Here is a 17894-nt window from a genome sequence, read left to right as displayed (position 1 = left end):
GTTGCAGTGTGGCAGAAAACTTGGCAGAATTGTTTCCCACTGTTGGATGGAATATAGCACTCAAAGACAATGAGCTTGAATACGAAGCCAAGAAGATTTCCAAGCAAAGTATGGAATACGTGGCCTGGTTCTTCTTGCTGCTCATAGAAATGACTGAGAGGAAAGAGATAACTTGAGTAAGTATGAAGCTAAAATTAGAAAATTGGTTGGTAAGAAAGTGTGGTCTGAAGATAACACCAAAGTTGCTGTGTATTTTTGCTGATGAGATTGTGAATGTGACTTGTGGAACCAATGGACCATTTCAGGGTCTAGGGAGAGAGAAGGCTCATGGAGGAATGATCTGAGAAGAAGCCTCTTGTCTGATGGCAGGAGTCCTGTGAACTACACAGGACTCAGGGAACCTGGGAGGAGATGGGTAAGCTGGAGCTAATGGAGATGACCATAGTAGATGGGTGAGCTGAAGGAAGAGTGACTTGGAGGCAGTCCAGAGAAGTCAGAGCTGCAGCTGCTACCAAGCCCCATAGAACAGGGCCTCTTCTTCAGGTCCCGAGGACAGAGCATTGAGCCATAAAATTTGCCTGCTGGGTTTCAGATTTACTTTGGACCAAGTGACCCTGTGTTGACCAGTTTTCTATCACTTTAACAAACTACCAGAGATAATTAATTTAGAGAGAGAAAAAGGTTATTTTTGACTCATAGTTTTGGAGGTTCCAGTCTAAGATAACGTGGACCCATTTTTTTGGCTCCTAGTGGTGTGCGATTGTGTTGTGGAACAATCTGCTTACCTCATAGCAGGAAGAATAGACTGTGGCTCACAATCCCTTTTGGGGGCCCAACTCCAATGACCTAAGGACCTCCCAACAGACCCCACCTTCTAAATTCCACTACCAATCAATAGTGCCAAGCCATTCATTTCAAACTTGGGGCAAAGTTTTCAACTCAGGGGCCTTTGGATCACACCTATCCAAACCATAGCTTTGGGCATAAGTAAAAGCTTTGGAAGATATTGTATGAATGCATTGTGTGTGTGTGTGTGTGTGTGTGTGTGTGTGTGTGTGTGTGTGTGTATTTGTCTGTCCAGGCTGGCTTTGAACTGAATCAGATTTCAGCCTTCTAAGTAGCTAGGATTATAGGTATGGGCCCCTGGAGCAATTTGATGAATGTATTTTAAATATAGAACCAAAGTGACTCTTTTGGGGATCAAGGAGGATTTAGAGCAGAATTTGGGCCTGTTAGGAGATTCTGAAGTGGTTTCAAGGAAGTAGAGTTGGATTGGTTGTTACAGGAATCTAGAGTAATTCTATGCTTTGATCTCTTACTGAATGTTATTAGGACATGAAGGAAAAAAGCAAGACCAACCCTGTAATTGGTAAGGAAGTAACAGCCACTCATATTACCCAGCATTTTTTTTTATTTGCCTGGCGACTTTGTCTTTTCTGTGCAAAGACAAGATTACAAAGAGGCTTTATCTGATATGGATATTCTGTGAAATTGTTTACATTCCATCAGACCTGTGAGCACCAAGCTAGGTCTGTCTTCTCACTTTGTAGATAAATCACCTTGGTATCATCCCACTTTCTTTTTATTTTATTTTATTTTTTTTGTCGGCCATGGGGCTTGAACTCTGGGCCTGGGTGCTGTCCCTCAGCTCTTCAGCTCAAGGCGAGCGCTCTACCACTTGAGCTACAGCGCCACTTCCGGTTTTCTGGTGGTTTACTGGAGATAGGAGTCTCACAGTCTCTCCTGCCCGGGCTGGCTTTGAACCGCAATCCTCAGATCTCAGCCTCCTGAGTAGCTAGGATTACAGGCGTGAGACACCAGCGCCCGGCTCATCCCACTTTCAAGCAAGAGAATGAGGTGGGTATTTACCCACCAGCTCCTGGAACATTCCTTCTCTGGCATTTCTAGCCTGCCCTGCATGGCTGAGGGGCTTTAGATTTAAACTCAAGGTCTTGGGCTTGCTAGCAAGGGCTGTAGTAACTGGGCCATGCCCCCAGACCTTTTTTCTTTTGCTTTAGTTATTTTGCCTGATAAAATGTCCTGCTTTTTGCCACCAGCCACAGACCATGCTACCTCTGCCTCCTGTGTAGTGGGGACCACAGGTGTGTACCAGCATGTAATATATATGTATATATGTATATTTGGATATACATCATTGTTGGGGTCATATCTAGGGCCTTGCCCATGCTTGACAACTGCTCTTCCACTAAGTGACATCCTCAGCCTTGAATTTGTTTTTAAATTGTTCACATTTCCCCCTTTTCCTATATGTTTTATTTTCACTTTTACACAAAATCAGTATAGTTTTCTATGTTTTTTATTGTCAAGTGATGTACAGAAGAGTTACAGTTACATAAGTAAGGTAATAAATACATTTCTTGTCAAACTTGTTACCCCTTCCCTAATTTTTCTCCCCCGACTCTCCCACCCCCAAGTTGTACAGATCATTTCCAACATAATGTCTTGTGTATATTACTAATGCATTGATTCTTATCATTCAGATTTTATAGCTGTTCAGCACAGTGAGGCCCACAGAGGACAAACCAAATATGTTATTTAGTACAATCTGCTGGAGAGGAGAGGGAAGACAAACTCCAACTAGCTCTTCCTCCAGGAAGAGCCCAGCATTGAAGCACCACAGCAAATCAGAGCTGGGAAGAGCAGTCAGGAGAGTCAGTATGGCAAGAATTCTAAGGACTCAGAGTTGGGGCTATAGGGGAACTGGTAAGATAGCTTCACTGAGGACAGAGGACTAAAGACCTTACTCTTGGGCCCTGGGCATCTGAGAGGTCACTGGGATTGACACATGGGTTTCACAGCCAGGCACAGAGTAGTCCTGGTCAGTACTTGAAGAATGGACATAATAAGATTGGGAAGTCAGGAAGAAGCTATTGGAAGATCTGAGCACTGGATGGATAGTGTACATCTGGTTTCCAGAAGCCACAGCTATCAGCAAGGGAAAGTAGCTTGTGGCTGCCCCCTGCAGTATGTGTGAGCCCTCAGCCCCTTGAAGGCTACCACTGAGCTTAGCTGCACAGAGGCTTTGGAGAATAGTTATATTCACTGAGATCCATCCAATGCACTATACTCAGGGCTGTGGCTTTCTCCAACTGGCACAGAGCCACCAAATGAGTTAGCCTTGGCCCATCTTTGTCCTTTGTGAGACTCTGAGTGGATCAAGGAATAGGTTGTTTAGGAAGGCTCAGGACCCTGAACATAGTGCAAAAATTATACAGAGACCTCACAGGAGTTTGGGCCCACCTGGGTTGAGCTAGGCCTCCAAGGGAGAAAAAAGACTGTGCATATCAACATCAGGATTCCAGATGTGTTTGGGATCAGCTGTTCCAGGAATAATCTTGACTTTCTATGCCCTTTCAAGTGGTGGTGTTACAGACCAGAGGACAGGCAAATGTCCAATGCCTCCACACAATTTGGAAAAAGTTAGGCACCATGAATTTACGCACTGTCTCAAGGCCATGCTAAATAATATCAGTGTTTAGGGGTGTGTGTGTGTGTGTGTGTGTGTGTGTGTGTGTGTGTGTGTGTGTGTGTGTGTGTGTATACACTTTGAGTGGGATTACACTTTTATTAGGGTCTCTCCCTGATCTTGGCCTTAATTAGAAGCAAGATCTTCCCAGAGGTTCAGCAAATATCCAAGAAGACTTAGGGACAACCTGGCCTAGTACTTTGGCCCAAAGCCAGGCTTTGGTTTTTGTGAGAACACTTTCATCTCAGTAAAAGGTGAAGACTCTTCCACCCCTTTATCTGTACTCTGTGCTTGAGTACAACAGAAAAAAAAAACAGTGAACTGAGACCTTGAGAAGCTAGTAGCTTCCAGTTCTGATTTCCGGGAATGCTGGCTCTTGGAAGCCAGCCTCATGCTAGCTTCCAAACCTCGTGTTTCCTTACAAGGAAGCCCTAGGGGCCCTGTGGAGAGGAGTCAGCCATGGAGTCAGCCATCATCAACTTGTCAGCCTGTGATGAGGTGTCTTGGGAATGGACCCTCCTGCTTCAGTTGAGCATCTGCATAAGCAGAGGGAAGATGCCAAGCCCTGCCTGAACTACAGGTTTGTAAGCATATGACAAGATGATTGCTATTTCAAGAAATGTTGGGCTGGGGATGTTATTCAGTGATAGAGTGCTTGCTGAGCATGTATGAGACCCTGGGTTCTATCCCCCCAGCCCTGCAAAAATGAATAAGACCTTCAAAGTTTCTGTTATATAGTATCTGATCCTGAAGCCCTGGCCTATCCAAGATTCTCTGTCTGGCCATAGTGATGGGTCCAGGGTGGTCCATGCTGGGATGAGGTGCTTATCTGGCTTCAGGTACCATGCCCTGCAACGCTCTTACCTAGAACCTTGAAGCCATGGGTAGCTATCCCCCCTACTATGATGGGTGAAATGAGGCCAAAAGAGGGACACATGCTGGACACAGAGAGGGGGCCAAAAACCTGCAGAGAGTTTTAATGTTGGGTTACTATCCTTTGCAAATGACTGAAACAGCCATATAGGAAATGTGTGATGCATAGGCCCAAGCCTCAGTTTCCCATCTATAAAAATTGGAGCAGTGAAGCATCTGTCAATGAAAGCTGGGTACTGGCATTGTAGGCAGAGTGTAGACACAAAACCTATGGACAGCACCTCCAGAAATAGTGGCAAAGATCCCCTATCACATATCCCTGGCATTACCATTGAGGCATTATATTTAGGCCTTTCTTTGCCTTGGGTTCTTTCATGTTAGATTTTGTTGTTATTGTTGTTTTTATGCCATTACTGGAGCTTGAACACAGAATCTGGGTGTTGTTCCTTAGCTTTTTCGCTTAAGGCTGGTGCTCTACCACTTGAGCCACAGCTCCACTTCTGGCTTTTTGGTGGTTAATTGAAGGTAAGAGTCTCATGGACTTTCCTGCTCAGGCTGGTTTCAAACCTTGATCCTCAGATCTCAGCTTCCTGAGTAGCTCAGATTATAGGCATGAGCCACCAATGCTTGGCTGGCATGTCAGTTTTGCAGGTGGGGAAGCTGAGGTAGAAAGAGCTCAAGTCCTATAAGGTGAGTTCAGACAGACTCTAGTTGTATAGAAAAATTCTGGGATGAGCTGTATTGCTCAGACAGACATTCATTTTTTAGGCCTCAGACTCCTCCTCTGTCTTACAAGAGACCCAGCAGCTTCAGAAATCCAAGTCTCTCTGATTTCTGCAATTGGATGGGCCTTGGCCAGCCTTACAGTCCACCGAGAACACTCACCTCTAGGAGGGCCTAAAGAAATCTGCCTCCAGAGTTCAAGCTAGGTCCAGACTTGCTCTGGCAGTCAGAACTTTTCTCATGAGGAGGTAGGAGAAAGAGACTCAAGCTCAGAGAAGGGTGGGGGCTCACTCAGGGCTGAGCAGAGACTGGGTGGGACTGGGCTAGGATGGTAAAGAGGCAGGATTGGAGCATGGGTGCCCACATACCTGGTAAGATCTGAGTGCCACTGATTGGGTTGGGAGTAGAGGGGGAAGAGGGGAGGAGGGGAAGCAACCTCTCTGATGACCAGGCAGTAGGGGGCCAGTCCTGCTCACTGGGCAGGTGTTAGGCCTCAAAGAAGCTTAACAGGCTCTGAGCATTAAGCTTCTGGTTGCCCTTGACCCACCTAGGTACCTTCTTACCTCCCAGCTTAGCTGGAGCAGCTTCAGTCAAAGAAAACACAGACGAAGTGCCCCTGAAACTCAACATGCCCCTGAAACTCTATCCTTAGAATGGAATGCCTTAGATCATAATAATAAGGTGTAATCCTAACATGCCAGTGACCTCAGACAAGATAGTTTCTTTCTTAGAACCTCAGTTTCCCCAGGTTATGTCCACCTGTAATGTAAGAGTTCAGGTTATGTCTTCTGTGACAAATGTAACAGTGTTGGGAACAATTTTTAATCATTTACATGTAGGAAGTGATGGAAATCTTTGTTTCCTGTTTTCATTGTAGCAAATTCAGGAAGTGCAGAAAAGATTCAGAAAGCAGGAAGAAGATTGCCTAGGTTTAGATTTGCAGGAGCAGCCCCCAAGTGGATTTGATCTCATCTTGGGCTACACTGTGTCCCCACTCCTAAACTGGCCCGGCATGTAGTCAGTCCACAGGGTGTCAGTTCTTTTTGGGGTGTGTGTGTGTGTGTGTGTGTGTGTGTGTGTACTGGTCCTGGGGCTTGAACTCAAGGCCTTATTACAGTCCCTTAGCACTTTTACTCCAAGCTGGTTCTCTACCATTTGAACAACAATTTCACTTCTGGCTTTTGGATGGTTAATTGAAGATAAAAGTCTCATGGACTCACTGGGGCCTGGCTTTCCTTTAGTTTTGAGTTTTGTTTTTTTTTGTTTTGTTTTGTTTTTTATTTTGCTTAAGATTGACACTCCACTATTTTGAGCCACAACTCCATTGCCAGTTTTTTTGGTGAGTAATTGGAGACAAGAATCTCATATACTTTTCTGCCTAGACTGGCTTCAAACCACAATGCTTGGATCTCAGCCTTAACCTTCTTGCTGCTCTGAAGGTAGCTATGGTGGCAAGAAGCACAACCAGGAATACAGTTTCTTGCAGAATGTGGCATAGGTCCTCTAATGGAGCGCATGGAGGCTTAGTGCCATTACCCTTGAGGATGTGTAGATGAAATTACAACTTCTCAGATGAACATGCTCTGTCCCATTAAGGACTGAGTTGTTCCTCCCAAGTACAAATGCTCAGGACCTGTGAACTTGATCTGATTTGATGCTAGGGTCATTGTAGATATAACCAATACATCTGTCATCAGTACACTGGAGTGGGCCTAAATCTATTATGAGTGGTGTCTTAAAGGGCCGGGAACCTTTTTTTCTGCCAAGGATAATTTGGATAGGTATAACATCACTTGCAAGCCATACAAGGTTATTAAACACATGCATTTAGTCATGGTCAGCAGAAGCAAAGCATATAAGAAACATATAGGGGGCTGGGAAGGTGGCTCAGTGGTAGAGCGCTTACCTTGCATGCATGAGGCCCTGGGTTTGATTCCTCAGCACCACATGAGCAAAAAGAAAAAAGCCGGAAATGGCGCTGTGGCTCTAGTGGTAGAGCGCTAGCCTTGAGCTGAAGAGCTGAGGGACAGCGCCCAGGCCCAGAGTTCAGGCCCACGACCGGATCCAAAAAAAAAAAACAACCATATAGTTCTATACTGTCATGTGACAAAGGACTTGCCGGGCTTTACACAGCCCTCAGTCTGGACAGCCCTCATCTCATAAGGACATTCCCAGAGAGACATACATATATAGCCTGCTGTCAGAGGCCAAGGGACTGCCTGAAGCTGGAAGGCTAGAGGAGGTGAGAAGAAAGAGAAGAGAAGGGCTTCCCTTGGAGCCTTTGGGGAAACAAGCTCTTCCCACATACTGAGCTCAGATTCTGGCCTCCTGAATGATGAGATAATGAATCTCTTTTGTTCTAAGGCACTGTATCTGTGGTCCTTTGTTACACAGGCCTAGGAAGCACACACTCCCTAAATGGTCAGGTGGTTAGCATTGTTGGATTCTTAGAGGCCTGAGCCATAGCATAGAGGTATGTGGAGAGCCCCAGAGAGTCTAGAGTTTGTACATCCTACACAGCTCCAATTGCAATCAAAGGTTGTTCCAGACCTCCCTTCCCAGCCCCACACATATGCAAACAGGCAACTGCCCTTCAGGGAGGCTGGGAGAGGGGGTGAGGGGGGGAAATACCCAGAAAGGGTCCACACAGTTCTCAGGCAAGTAACCTGGGAATTCTGGGGTTCTAGAAGTATGTTTTAGAGGGGGTAGGGTCACAGTGGTATGGTACATGGTCCTTCCCCATTAGGCAGAGAGGACACACATGCTCAGTTTTGCATGGAGGAAATTGAAGAAAGCATCATCTGTGGCCCACAGTCCAAAATGAGATATTAGGGAGTGAAACCAACTCTGATAGAGACTGAGGAAAGTCCCTTGTGTGTTCCTCAGCTTCTGTGGACTCACAAAGCAGAGGTCAGGAGAGAGCCTGTCCTACTGGATCCCTACTCTATAGTCTCTCAGATTAACTACATTCCTCATGGTCACTTGCCTGGCTAGAGCCATACCTGTCCCAGCTTTGCCAGTGTCTGGATTATCTTCCTAGCCTTCTCAAGGCATGCCAAAGGCCAGCCACTCTGAGATTCTGGTTGTCCTTGGAGAAGCCAAACATATTCCTACCTCAGGACCCTTGCATTTCCTACCTCTGCTAGAGTAACTTTCCTGAGAAAATCCAAATTCAGGGTGTAAAATCTCTCCCTGGCTATTGTGTAGGTAAGGGATTGTCTCTAGGACCCTGGGGGTAGGAGGGCTCCAGAGGGAGAAGAATGGGTGAACCACACACTTCGGGGCCCAGAGAGGCCCACCCAGGGAGCTGGACCTGAAGGGGTCAGCCAGAAAACACACACACACACACACACACACACATACACACACACACACACACACACTTGCTGCTAATCCTACTCACATCAGAGGATTACAGTATGACCAGCCTCCTCAGGAGAATCTGAGAGAGCCTTGCCTATAAGTGAGACCCAAGAGAAACAGACCACATAAGACACGCTGGGAGTAGTCTAAGGAGCAGGGGAAAAGGGATTTTGTTTTCAATTCTTTGGCACCTGTTGAACTATGCACCCGAGAAACCCTAATCGAAACACAAACAAACATATGGAAACACGTGAAAAATCACTCTAGGAGCCAAGATGGGGGAACAGGACAGGAGAGTCCAGGAGAGGAAAAGGCATGGGAAGCCTCCAAGGAACACCTGTCCAGGACTGGCTTCAGGAATGCAGTCACAGAGCGGGGCTCCTCGTGGTCGCCCCAGCCAGAACCCTGCCCCTACCTGTCCCTAGCGCGGGCCTCCCCTCCAGGCACAGCGTGGGCCTGTCCAAGGCTAGGCACCACGCCTCGGGGGCGTGGCTGGGGGAGTGGCGGACACGCCCCCTGCGCACACCCCTCGGGGCCCCGCCCCCTGTCTCCACCGGCCAGGGAAGCCGCGGCGGAGCGCGCAAGATGCCCCGGGTGGCCGAGACCCTCCGCGGCCGGGCGAAGCCCCGGGGCCGGGCCGGGAACACCACGCCCGCCGCGGTGAACCGTACAGGTGAGCACTGGGGTGTAAGGTCTCCGAGGGGATCTCTCTCTACCCTTATCACAGACGGGGCGGAGCGGGGAGGGGGGAGGCGAGGAACGAGGGGGCTGCATTGCTAGGGGGTGTGCACGGCCCGGGACGCCTGGGTTACACAGCTGAGGGGGGCCTAAAGAAGACCCTCCCCGACTTCCCGCGCACGAGCCGAGACCCGGCAGTGAGGCGGACGGGACGCAGCAGTCCGCTCTGCGGGTTCCCGCACTCTCGGGTTCCCCCAATGTCCCGGGGCCTGCGGAAGTCCGAACCGGTCCCACCCCGCGGGGCACGCAGCACCCCGGGGCGCCCACTTCGTGCTGCAGGCAGGTGTCCTCTTCGAGGTTCCTGGTGACCACCCCAGCCAGCCTCGCCTTACAAAAGGAGAAACTGATCCTGTGAGCGAGAAGGGACTGGCCGAGGTCACCATGCAGTGGGGCCTAGAGTTGGCTTAGGCTCTTAAAAGGTTCAAAGGTCTCCAGAAGGAAGGAAGGAAGGAAGCTTTTATTTTACTTTTAAGTGTATAGTTTCAAAAATACGCGTAAGAGGTTTCACCTTCAGTGCCCAAGGCTCCCGTTCCTGTTTGAACGCCAGCTTTGCACCATGAATGCTTCTAAAGTCGAATCCATTTACAAACACAACCAAACCCGAACCCTGCAACTTCTATTTTCCAAAAGTTCAGTCTGCTGGCCACTGCCCACCTGGGTTGGATTTGAGGGTCTTGGGGAACTCGGCTGAAGCCCGATTGATTTAGTCTCTTGGCCCAAGAGGAAGCTGGGCTTGAAGGCTGACATGAGGAGTCTGGTTACTGCTTAGCATTGCAGAAGCCGAAAGGCTTGCCCCAGTCCTGGTGGATTTGGTTTATTTTGGTTGATACTACCCTACCCCATCAGTCAAATGCTCAGAGTCCTTAATGTGGTCTTGGGGGGCCAAATTAGGGACTATTTGCTTCTATAATTTGGGGGCCAGCCCTGAACCTGGTATGGCCTGGGACTCAAAAGAGTCCTTTTGGCCTATCAGCCTGGAGGAGGCGATTTCAAGGATTAGGAGAGCTGGTGGGACTTGCCCAAGGTCAGCCTGGAAAGGCTGGGGGCTCTGATACATTAGCACACAAAAGGCTGTTTAGTTGGGGATGGGTTGGGGGGTCTTACTTGTCCCTGTCTGGCTCCTGGGAGCTTCCAGTAAGCTCTGAAACGGCTTCTTTTCAGTGATGCACCTGTGAGGTCCAGTCTCTGGGCACTTCCCACTTGTGAGGCAACCCCCTCCCCTCCTCCTGGTTAGAGATGTGATTACAATCCTCCCTTTGACCTGTGATGAGTTTCCTGAGCCTCAGTTTCCCTATGTACTAAGTGATCAATATTGTATACCTGCGTGGCTGTGGACAGGCCACGTGGAGTCCTGGGATCATCCTTGCCCTGCCCTGAGTAATGCTGTAATATGGACTCCCGTGGCTCCACCCCTGATAGCCTCAGTCTTGTATGCTGTGATATGGGTCATGAGGTGAAGGGATGGAGCTTAGGTCTTTTTGATATTTGTTATTGTCTAAACAGTGGTTGGGGGTGTGGATGCCCAGCCCCCCCATCATAGAATGGGTGTTATCACTAGCCTTCCTAGGGTAAATAGAAAGGACAGAGAGCCAGTATCCTATGGGTCTGTTGTCTTCCAGGGGAGGTGGAGGATGGCTCAGAGTAGGGTTTAGAATATTTGTGGAATGGCAGGCCCTGGCCCTGCTCCCAAGGTAGCTCTGTACTCCCTAATCTGGGAGGCCTTCCAGGGACACAGGGTTCCAGAGAACTGGAGGCCACCCCCTTAGCACTCTTGGAAGGGACCTTGAAGAGTCCAGAAAGAAATGCCCAATGGGTAGGTGAGGCAGGCTCTGTGGTTTTATTTCTTCAGCCAAAGGGCTGGGCTGTACCCATTTTACAGAGGAGAACTGAGGCCCGCTGGGAGCCAGTGTGATTAAAACAGGGCCTACTGATGCCTTGAGATGTGGCTGTGGTCTCCTGCTAGGCAGAGCTGCTGATGAGAGGCAGAGCACAAGAAGCCTCCGTTTCCTGACCCTTTAGGCATTTGGGCAACACAATTTTTCTTAGTTAAAATTTTCCCAGTTCAGTTCTGGGAGAAAGAGAGTATACAGTTCACAATATGGGGCTCTGCTTAGGAGATACAGCTTTTTAGGAGCTCTGAAGTTGGTGCTATTCTTCCCTTGAGAGATAAGCTCAGAGAGGGAAGTGACTCTAAGAACACTTAGCCAGAGTTATGGGCCTTCCATATTTAGCATTGGTGCTACATATCATCTGCTAAAGTCTTGGAAGGTTCTATTCTCAAGAGTTTCTGTATATGCATAAGTCACCTCTGAGAACTCTTGAGAAAATCTCTTCTAAGGATTCCCATTTTGTATTTAAAGAAACTGAGTCCTGGAGCAAAATCATACAGGGACTCATTAGCAAGTAGAGATCCAGGCCCAGCTTGCAACTCCTGCTGAGACTGAGTCCAGTGGCCTGCCATCCCTTCTCCTAGGAGCCTCTGACAGCATAAAAGGGCACTTACTGAAAAGGTCAGGGTGAGGAGATGGTGTGGGCTCCAGGGGGGAGGAAAGAAGGGACTGGCCTGTAGTCCAAAGTTCCAGATAAAAGATTAACAAGCAAGAATCTTCGTTACACTCACTGGCCTCAAGGACTAGGGGGGGTGGGGCTGGGAGAATAGAGGCCCTGCCCAGGGTAGGCCACGTGCCCCAATGATGTAAGGGCCTGGGAACACTGCTGAGGCATATGTGCTGGGCAGATGTCAGGTGGGGGCCACAGGCTAGGAGTCCCTCTAGGCTAGGGGGGGTGGCCTTATGTGCTTCTGTCTTCAATACTATCCTGTGAGATATGGCCAGGCTCGACCTTGTGTGTGTGTGTGTTTTTCATTTGCACTAAACCATTCACTTTGTTCTGTTTGTGTTTTCCTTTTCTTGAAGATTTAGTTCTACATAATGCATAAAAAGAGGTTTCACAGGTGCTTGCATAATAATGGACCAGGGACAGGGCTCTTCTTAGCTATTCAAGAGGCTGAGATCTGAGGATCCCAGTTCAAAGCCAGCTCAGCCAGGAAAGTCTATGAGACTCTTATCGCCATTTAACTACCATAAAACTAGAAGTGGAACTGTGGTTCAAGTGAAAGAGTGATAGCTCTGAGTGAAAAAACTCAGGAATAGTACTCAGGCCCTGAGTTCAAGCCGGCCTCAGGACAACACCATATGCACGCACATGCATGTGCGCGCGTGTGCGCGCGCGCGCACACACACACACACACACACACACGCATCAGAGCTGAGGCCAAAAGGTTGAGGATGAGAGGGGGACACATTGAGGATGGGAAGTCATACAGTGTCCAGTGTCCCTGGGGACCCTTAAGTAAGACAGAAAGACAATTCTGCCTCAGACCATGCCTGCAGAGTTGGTCTGGAGGGGCATCAGAGAGAGATGCTGTGCTTTAAGCAGGGGACAAAGTAGCTGGGATTCAACTCTTAGGTACCACATGTGAAGAGGTCCTAGGGAGTGGGGCTCAATGAGGAATGAATGGCCATGGGTCTGCAGGGCGTAGGGGCTCATGTAAGGGTGGCTGGGGTTTGCAGCTGAGTTTTGGGGGGATCTCTCTTATTAGGGATTAGGAATATGATGGTCAGAGACCACCAGTCATGGTAAATTTTCAAACATCCCTGGTATGGTTACAGACTTCATGGGCTGTAGTACTGGTTCTGCAACCCTATCATCCCTATACTTTTGTTTTTTGCTAGTCGTGGGGCTTGAACTCAGGACCTGGTGACTGTTCCTTAGATTTTTTCATTCAAGGCTGGTGATCTACCACGTTAGCCACACCTCTACTTCCAGTTTTTTGCTAATTAGTTGGAGGTAAGTGTCTCACATACTTTCCTGCCCAGGCTGGCTTTGAATGGTGATCCTCAGAATTCAGCCTCTTGAGTAGCTATGTTTACCAGCATGAGCCACTCTCTACCAACACATCCTATCCTTTTTATATCGGCTTGAGTCCTGTGGGAACAGCCATCCTCAGCTCTGCTAATGTTTTCTCAGGAAACTCAGCTAGGTTTGTAGGCCTCAGTTTCCTCATCTGGAAAAATGGGCTCAGCCCAGAGTTTAGAAGAGTTTGCTAGCTTTCCAAGGCAGGGATGGGGGCAGGACCCTGGTAGAATCTAGGGGTCAGAGTTTTCTATGGGCTGTGGACTGGAAGGATGGGGACCTTGGGGATGAAGGCCTTCTGGGGCTATCATGTTTGGTGCTCTGGGTACCATTATGCCCTGGGATACTTGGGATATGACTTATAGTCCCACTCAGCAGGCTGAGATTTGAGCATCCAAGTTTGAAGCCAACCTGGGAAGACAAATCTGAAAGACTCCTCTCTCCAGTTAACCAGCCAAAAGCTGGAAGCAGAGCTGTGGCCTGTTGATAGAGTGCCAGCCTTGAGCAAAAATACCGAGGGACAGTGGTCCTGAGTTCAAGTCCCACTCAGGTTGGTCCGATGTGTTAGTTCCTGCTTCTGTGTCTCCACAATATAACCCTATTCCTGTGACTGGGTCAGGTGAGGATCAGACCCCAGAGGCCAGGAGTTAACTCCCTCAGAAACCTATCTGGGGCTGGAAGAAGGCTAAGGGCTCCACAAGGGTGCCCCTAGAGAGGGCTGGGTCTCACTAGTAACTTGGGGTGCCTGCCTGTGCCTGCATTGATTGTATGTAGATTAAAGAAAGCTGGGCTTTGCTGGGTGGAAGGCTCCCTGAACTACACAAGTAAACAAGGCAGGGCCAGCCCCAGTGCATTGTCACCTTCCCCATACACATCTATTTTATTTGATTTTGGCTGTAGTGGGATTTGAACTCAGGTCTCTGTGCTTGCTAGGAGTACTTGAGACATGCCCCCAGTTCTGCTTCTTTCTTTCTTCCTTTCTTCCTTCCTTTCTTCTTCCTTCTTTCCTTTCTTTCTTTTTTCTTTCTTTCTCTGTCTTTCACTCTCTTTCTTTCCTTTCTCTCTCTCTTTCCTTTTATATATCACTTTCTTTTGTGCCATTATGGAGGCTTGAACTCAGGACCTGAGTGCTCTTCCTTAGTTTTTTTGCTCAAGGCTGGCACTCTACCACTTGAGCCACAGCTCCAGTTCTCACTGTTTGGTGGTTAATTGGAGATAAGGGTTTCACCCTTTTTCTTGCCAGGGCTGGCATTGAACCATAACCCCCAGATCTCAGCCTCCTAAATAGTTATAAGTATAGGCATGTGAGCCACCAGTACCTGGTTTTAATGTCTTTCTTTAAGTTCTTTTTTAAAAATCATTGTTATTATAAAAGTGATGTCCAGAAGGGTTACAGTTATGTAAGTCAGGTAAAGAATATGTCTCTTTTTGGACAATGTCACCCTTTCCCTTGCTCTCTTCCAGTTTTCATTTCAATTTTAAAGGAAGAACTATTCCTACAACATAGCGAGGAGCAGGGGCTCTGCCTTGTGAGGGCCCCTGGTTAGCTGGCTAGGAAATGTGTAGTCTGATGCTGTGTTTGGAGTCAGGACTACATTTGAAGTCCTCTATTGTGGGTCTCCTAGAGACTGCCCCCCCCCACCTCTACTAAAACCCAGCCTTCTCTGCCCACTTTGCCCAGGCACAGCTTTGGGGCTGCTGCCCATTTTGCTGGACCTGAATTGTTTTTATTTAAGTATTTCATTTGCCCCTGCATCCTGGTTTCTTACAGAGCAGTGTGACAGGGGGCTGTTTCCCTTTCTTTGAATGTGGGTAAATGACATCATTCTTGCCCCCACCCCATGCTGTGGAGGCTCAGTGACAGAAGCCGGAAGTCTGTCCTTGAAGATTTGGGGCTGCCTGGGTTGTGGCTGGTGCACACTGCGAAGTGTGCCAAAGCCTGTAGTTGCTGTCTGAAGACACAAACACCCACCACAGCGGAACCCAGCTGCAGAGCACAGGATGTGGCTGTTGACAGACTTAGTGTGAACTGAGTTGGGACATCTCATTATGCCACTCTTCTCCTGCTAGGCTATCCACACTGCTGTCCCTAAGACACACTTAGGGGTAGTTTATGGTGGTAGTTTCCTTCTGTAGATATCTCTTCTAGTCTCCCCTGCCAGGAAGCTAGTGTAGAACTGCAAGTGGGGAACACAGGTCCCAGGCAGGGAGTGACAAGGGCCCCCAATATCTCCCAGCAAAAGGCCCTGCCAGCCCCTCAACCCAGGTTCACTAGTGGCCACCGATTCATAGGAGGCCTTGGCCTGTCATACCCCTTATGCATAGCAGAGACCTCCGTTCCCAGACCTGTACCAGTTTAGTATCAACAGGTCTGAGCCCACCCTAGGCAGGGACCTCCTGCTCAGGAAGAGGCAGAAGAGGTCAATTCTGTGGCAGCCAGACTGTGAGAAGCTCCTCTGGCATTTTTATTCCTTCCTGGCACACAGCAGAAGGAAAAGGACATTTTTGTCTAAGACTGGAACTCAAACTTGCTCTACTACTTGAGCCAAGCCTCTAGCTCCCCCCCCCGCCGCCCCCTGCAAAGGATTTTAGAACTATACCCAAGCACCATTCTGCCCTCATATCACCCCTTGCCTGCTTCCTCACATACTTGTCTGACCCTGTGCCTATTCTACCTGTCATTTATTTTGGGATGAAGTCTTAGTTTGAAATGATGAGGCATACCTTAAGTGGTAAAACACCTGCCTAGAAAGCATGAAGTTCTGAGTTCAACGCTCAGTACCACCACCCCCCCACTTCAAAAAAGTTAAATGATGGATCAATGCCCATGTGTGCTTTATCAGATAGACCAGTCCACTCTCCCTCACTGACTTCCCTCCCCAGTGCACCCTTTACCATAGTTGTTACAAATCTCTGGTTGGTGGTAGGGTTGGCCTCTTCTGCTGGCCCAGCCTTACAAGAATGCAGAAGTTACTGCTCTAAATTGAGCACTGGGAAGTGCTGGCTGCCTGGTGTCCTGTGGAAGGGTCTGGTAGCTGGCCCATGGCTGCCTTGCTGTCTGCCATAGTTCTGAAACCCCCATGTCTACTTCTCTGGTCAGTAAGTCAGTATATATCCAGAGAGATCTCAGGACCTGAAAAAGCAAAAGGTTTCCTTTCCTTGAGAGAGTACAGAGTCATACTTCCTTTTTTCATTCTTGCTTTGATGCCTGTGGATACAGAGCTGGTAGCTATGAGGAAGAAAATTCTAGAGTCAAGAGTTTAAGTCTCAAGGCTGAGTATTGTGGTCCTGCCTTGTAATCTCAGCTACATGGAAGGTATAAATAAGAAGTTCATAGACCAAAAGCAGTTTGGCCAAAAAGCATGAGACCCTACCTTTAAAAAAAAACTAAAGCAAAAAAGGCTGGAGGTGTGGTTCAGTTGGTAGAGCACAGTTCAAGTCCCAGCTGAACCCTTGGGAGCTGAGTGACCCAAGGCCAGTAAGGGTCATCTGAGGGCTTCAGGAAATGGTCCAGACCAGAGGTTTTAAACCACACCTAACACAGAGTGATGCTCTGGGTCAGTATGCCCCCCTCTCTGAGCCAACACTCCCAACATCCTGCATACACCATCATATACCATCCTAGAACTTGTCCATTCCTCCCACACCCTCATCAGAAAATCTGTTAAAAATAGTTTAACCTGCTTTTGTTGTTGTTTTGCTGGTCATGGGGCGCTGTCCCTCAGCTCTTCAGCTCAAGGCTAGCACTCCACCACTTGAGCCACAGCGCCACTTCTGGCTTTTTCTGCTTATGTGGTGATGAGGAATTGAACCCAGAGTCTCATGCATGCAAGGCAAGCATTCTACCACTGAGCCACTCCCAGCCCCTTAACCTGGTTTTAATCTCAAACAAATTAAAAAAAAATTAAATCCACAATAACAAAAAAAGCCCGGCTCTGGTGGCTCACACCTGTGATCCTAGCTACCTTGGAGGTTGAGATTTGAAGATTGAAATTCAAAGCCAGGCAAAGCAGTTATGTCCATGAGACTCTTACAACTAACAAACTACTCAGAAAAAGCCAGTGGAGCTGTGGCTCAGTGGTAGAGTACTTTCTAGCCTTGAGCAAACAGAATCTCAGGGACAGTGCCCAGGCCCTGACTTCAAGCCCCAGGAATGGCAGGCACACACACATACACAAAAAGCCAGCATCTCAGGTCTTAAATATGTAGAAATATTTTTTTTCTAGTTGTGAGCTTGAACTCAGGGCCTGAGTGTTGTCCCTGAGCTCTTTTGCTCAAGGCTAGCACTCTACCACTTTGAGCCACAGCTCCACTTTCTGTTTTCTTGTGGTTAATTGGAGATAAGAGTCTCAGGGACTTTTGTGTCTGGCCTGGCTTTGAACCACAATCCTCAAATCTCAGCCTCCTGAGTACCTAGTATTATAGACATGAGCCACCAGCACCCAGCCTGTGTAAGTATTTCTTAGTTGAAATATTTTCCTCTTGATTTTAACAGCCCTATTGGGCTCTAATTCATATAAAATTCACTCATTTAAAGTATACAACTCAGGCACTGGTGGCTCACACTTGTAATCTTAGCAACCCGGAGGCTAATATCTGAGGATTGAGGTTCAGAGCCAGCTTGGGCTTGAGACTCTTCTCTGCAGTTAGCCATCAAATATTTGGGAGGGGAGCTATGGCTCAAATAGTAGAGCACCACTGAGTTCAAGTCCCAGGATGGGTACAGGAGGAGGAGGAGGAGGAGGAAGGGGAGGAGGAGTAGTGGGAGAGGGAGGAGGAGGAGGAGGAGGAGGAG

At 48.2% G+C, this 17894-nt stretch overlaps 1 protein-coding gene across 1 annotated transcript in view; it reads left to right on the top strand.

Annotated features, from left to right (window-relative positions):
• The first annotated feature begins 9002 nt into the window (after positions 1-9002).
• Positions 9003-17894, top strand: part of Susd3 (sushi domain containing 3) — a 19074-nt gene continuing 10182 nt past the window's right edge. Inside the window, exon 1 of the mRNA XM_013026449.1 lies at positions 9003-9119. Within this exon, the coding sequence (XP_012881903.1) occupies positions 9032-9119 (88 nt within the window). The 5' untranslated portion in view covers positions 9003-9031. The remainder of the gene's footprint in view (positions 9120-17894) is intronic.

The sequence above is a fragment of the Dipodomys ordii genome, unplaced genomic scaffold (assembly GCF_000151885.1).
Source record: "Dipodomys ordii isolate 6190 unplaced genomic scaffold, Dord_2.0 Scaffold93, whole genome shotgun sequence".
NCBI lineage: Eukaryota > Metazoa > Chordata > Mammalia > Rodentia > Heteromyidae > Dipodomys > Dipodomys ordii.
The sequence above is the reverse complement of the archived record's forward strand: the minus strand, read 5'-3'. Positions and strand labels throughout refer to the sequence as shown.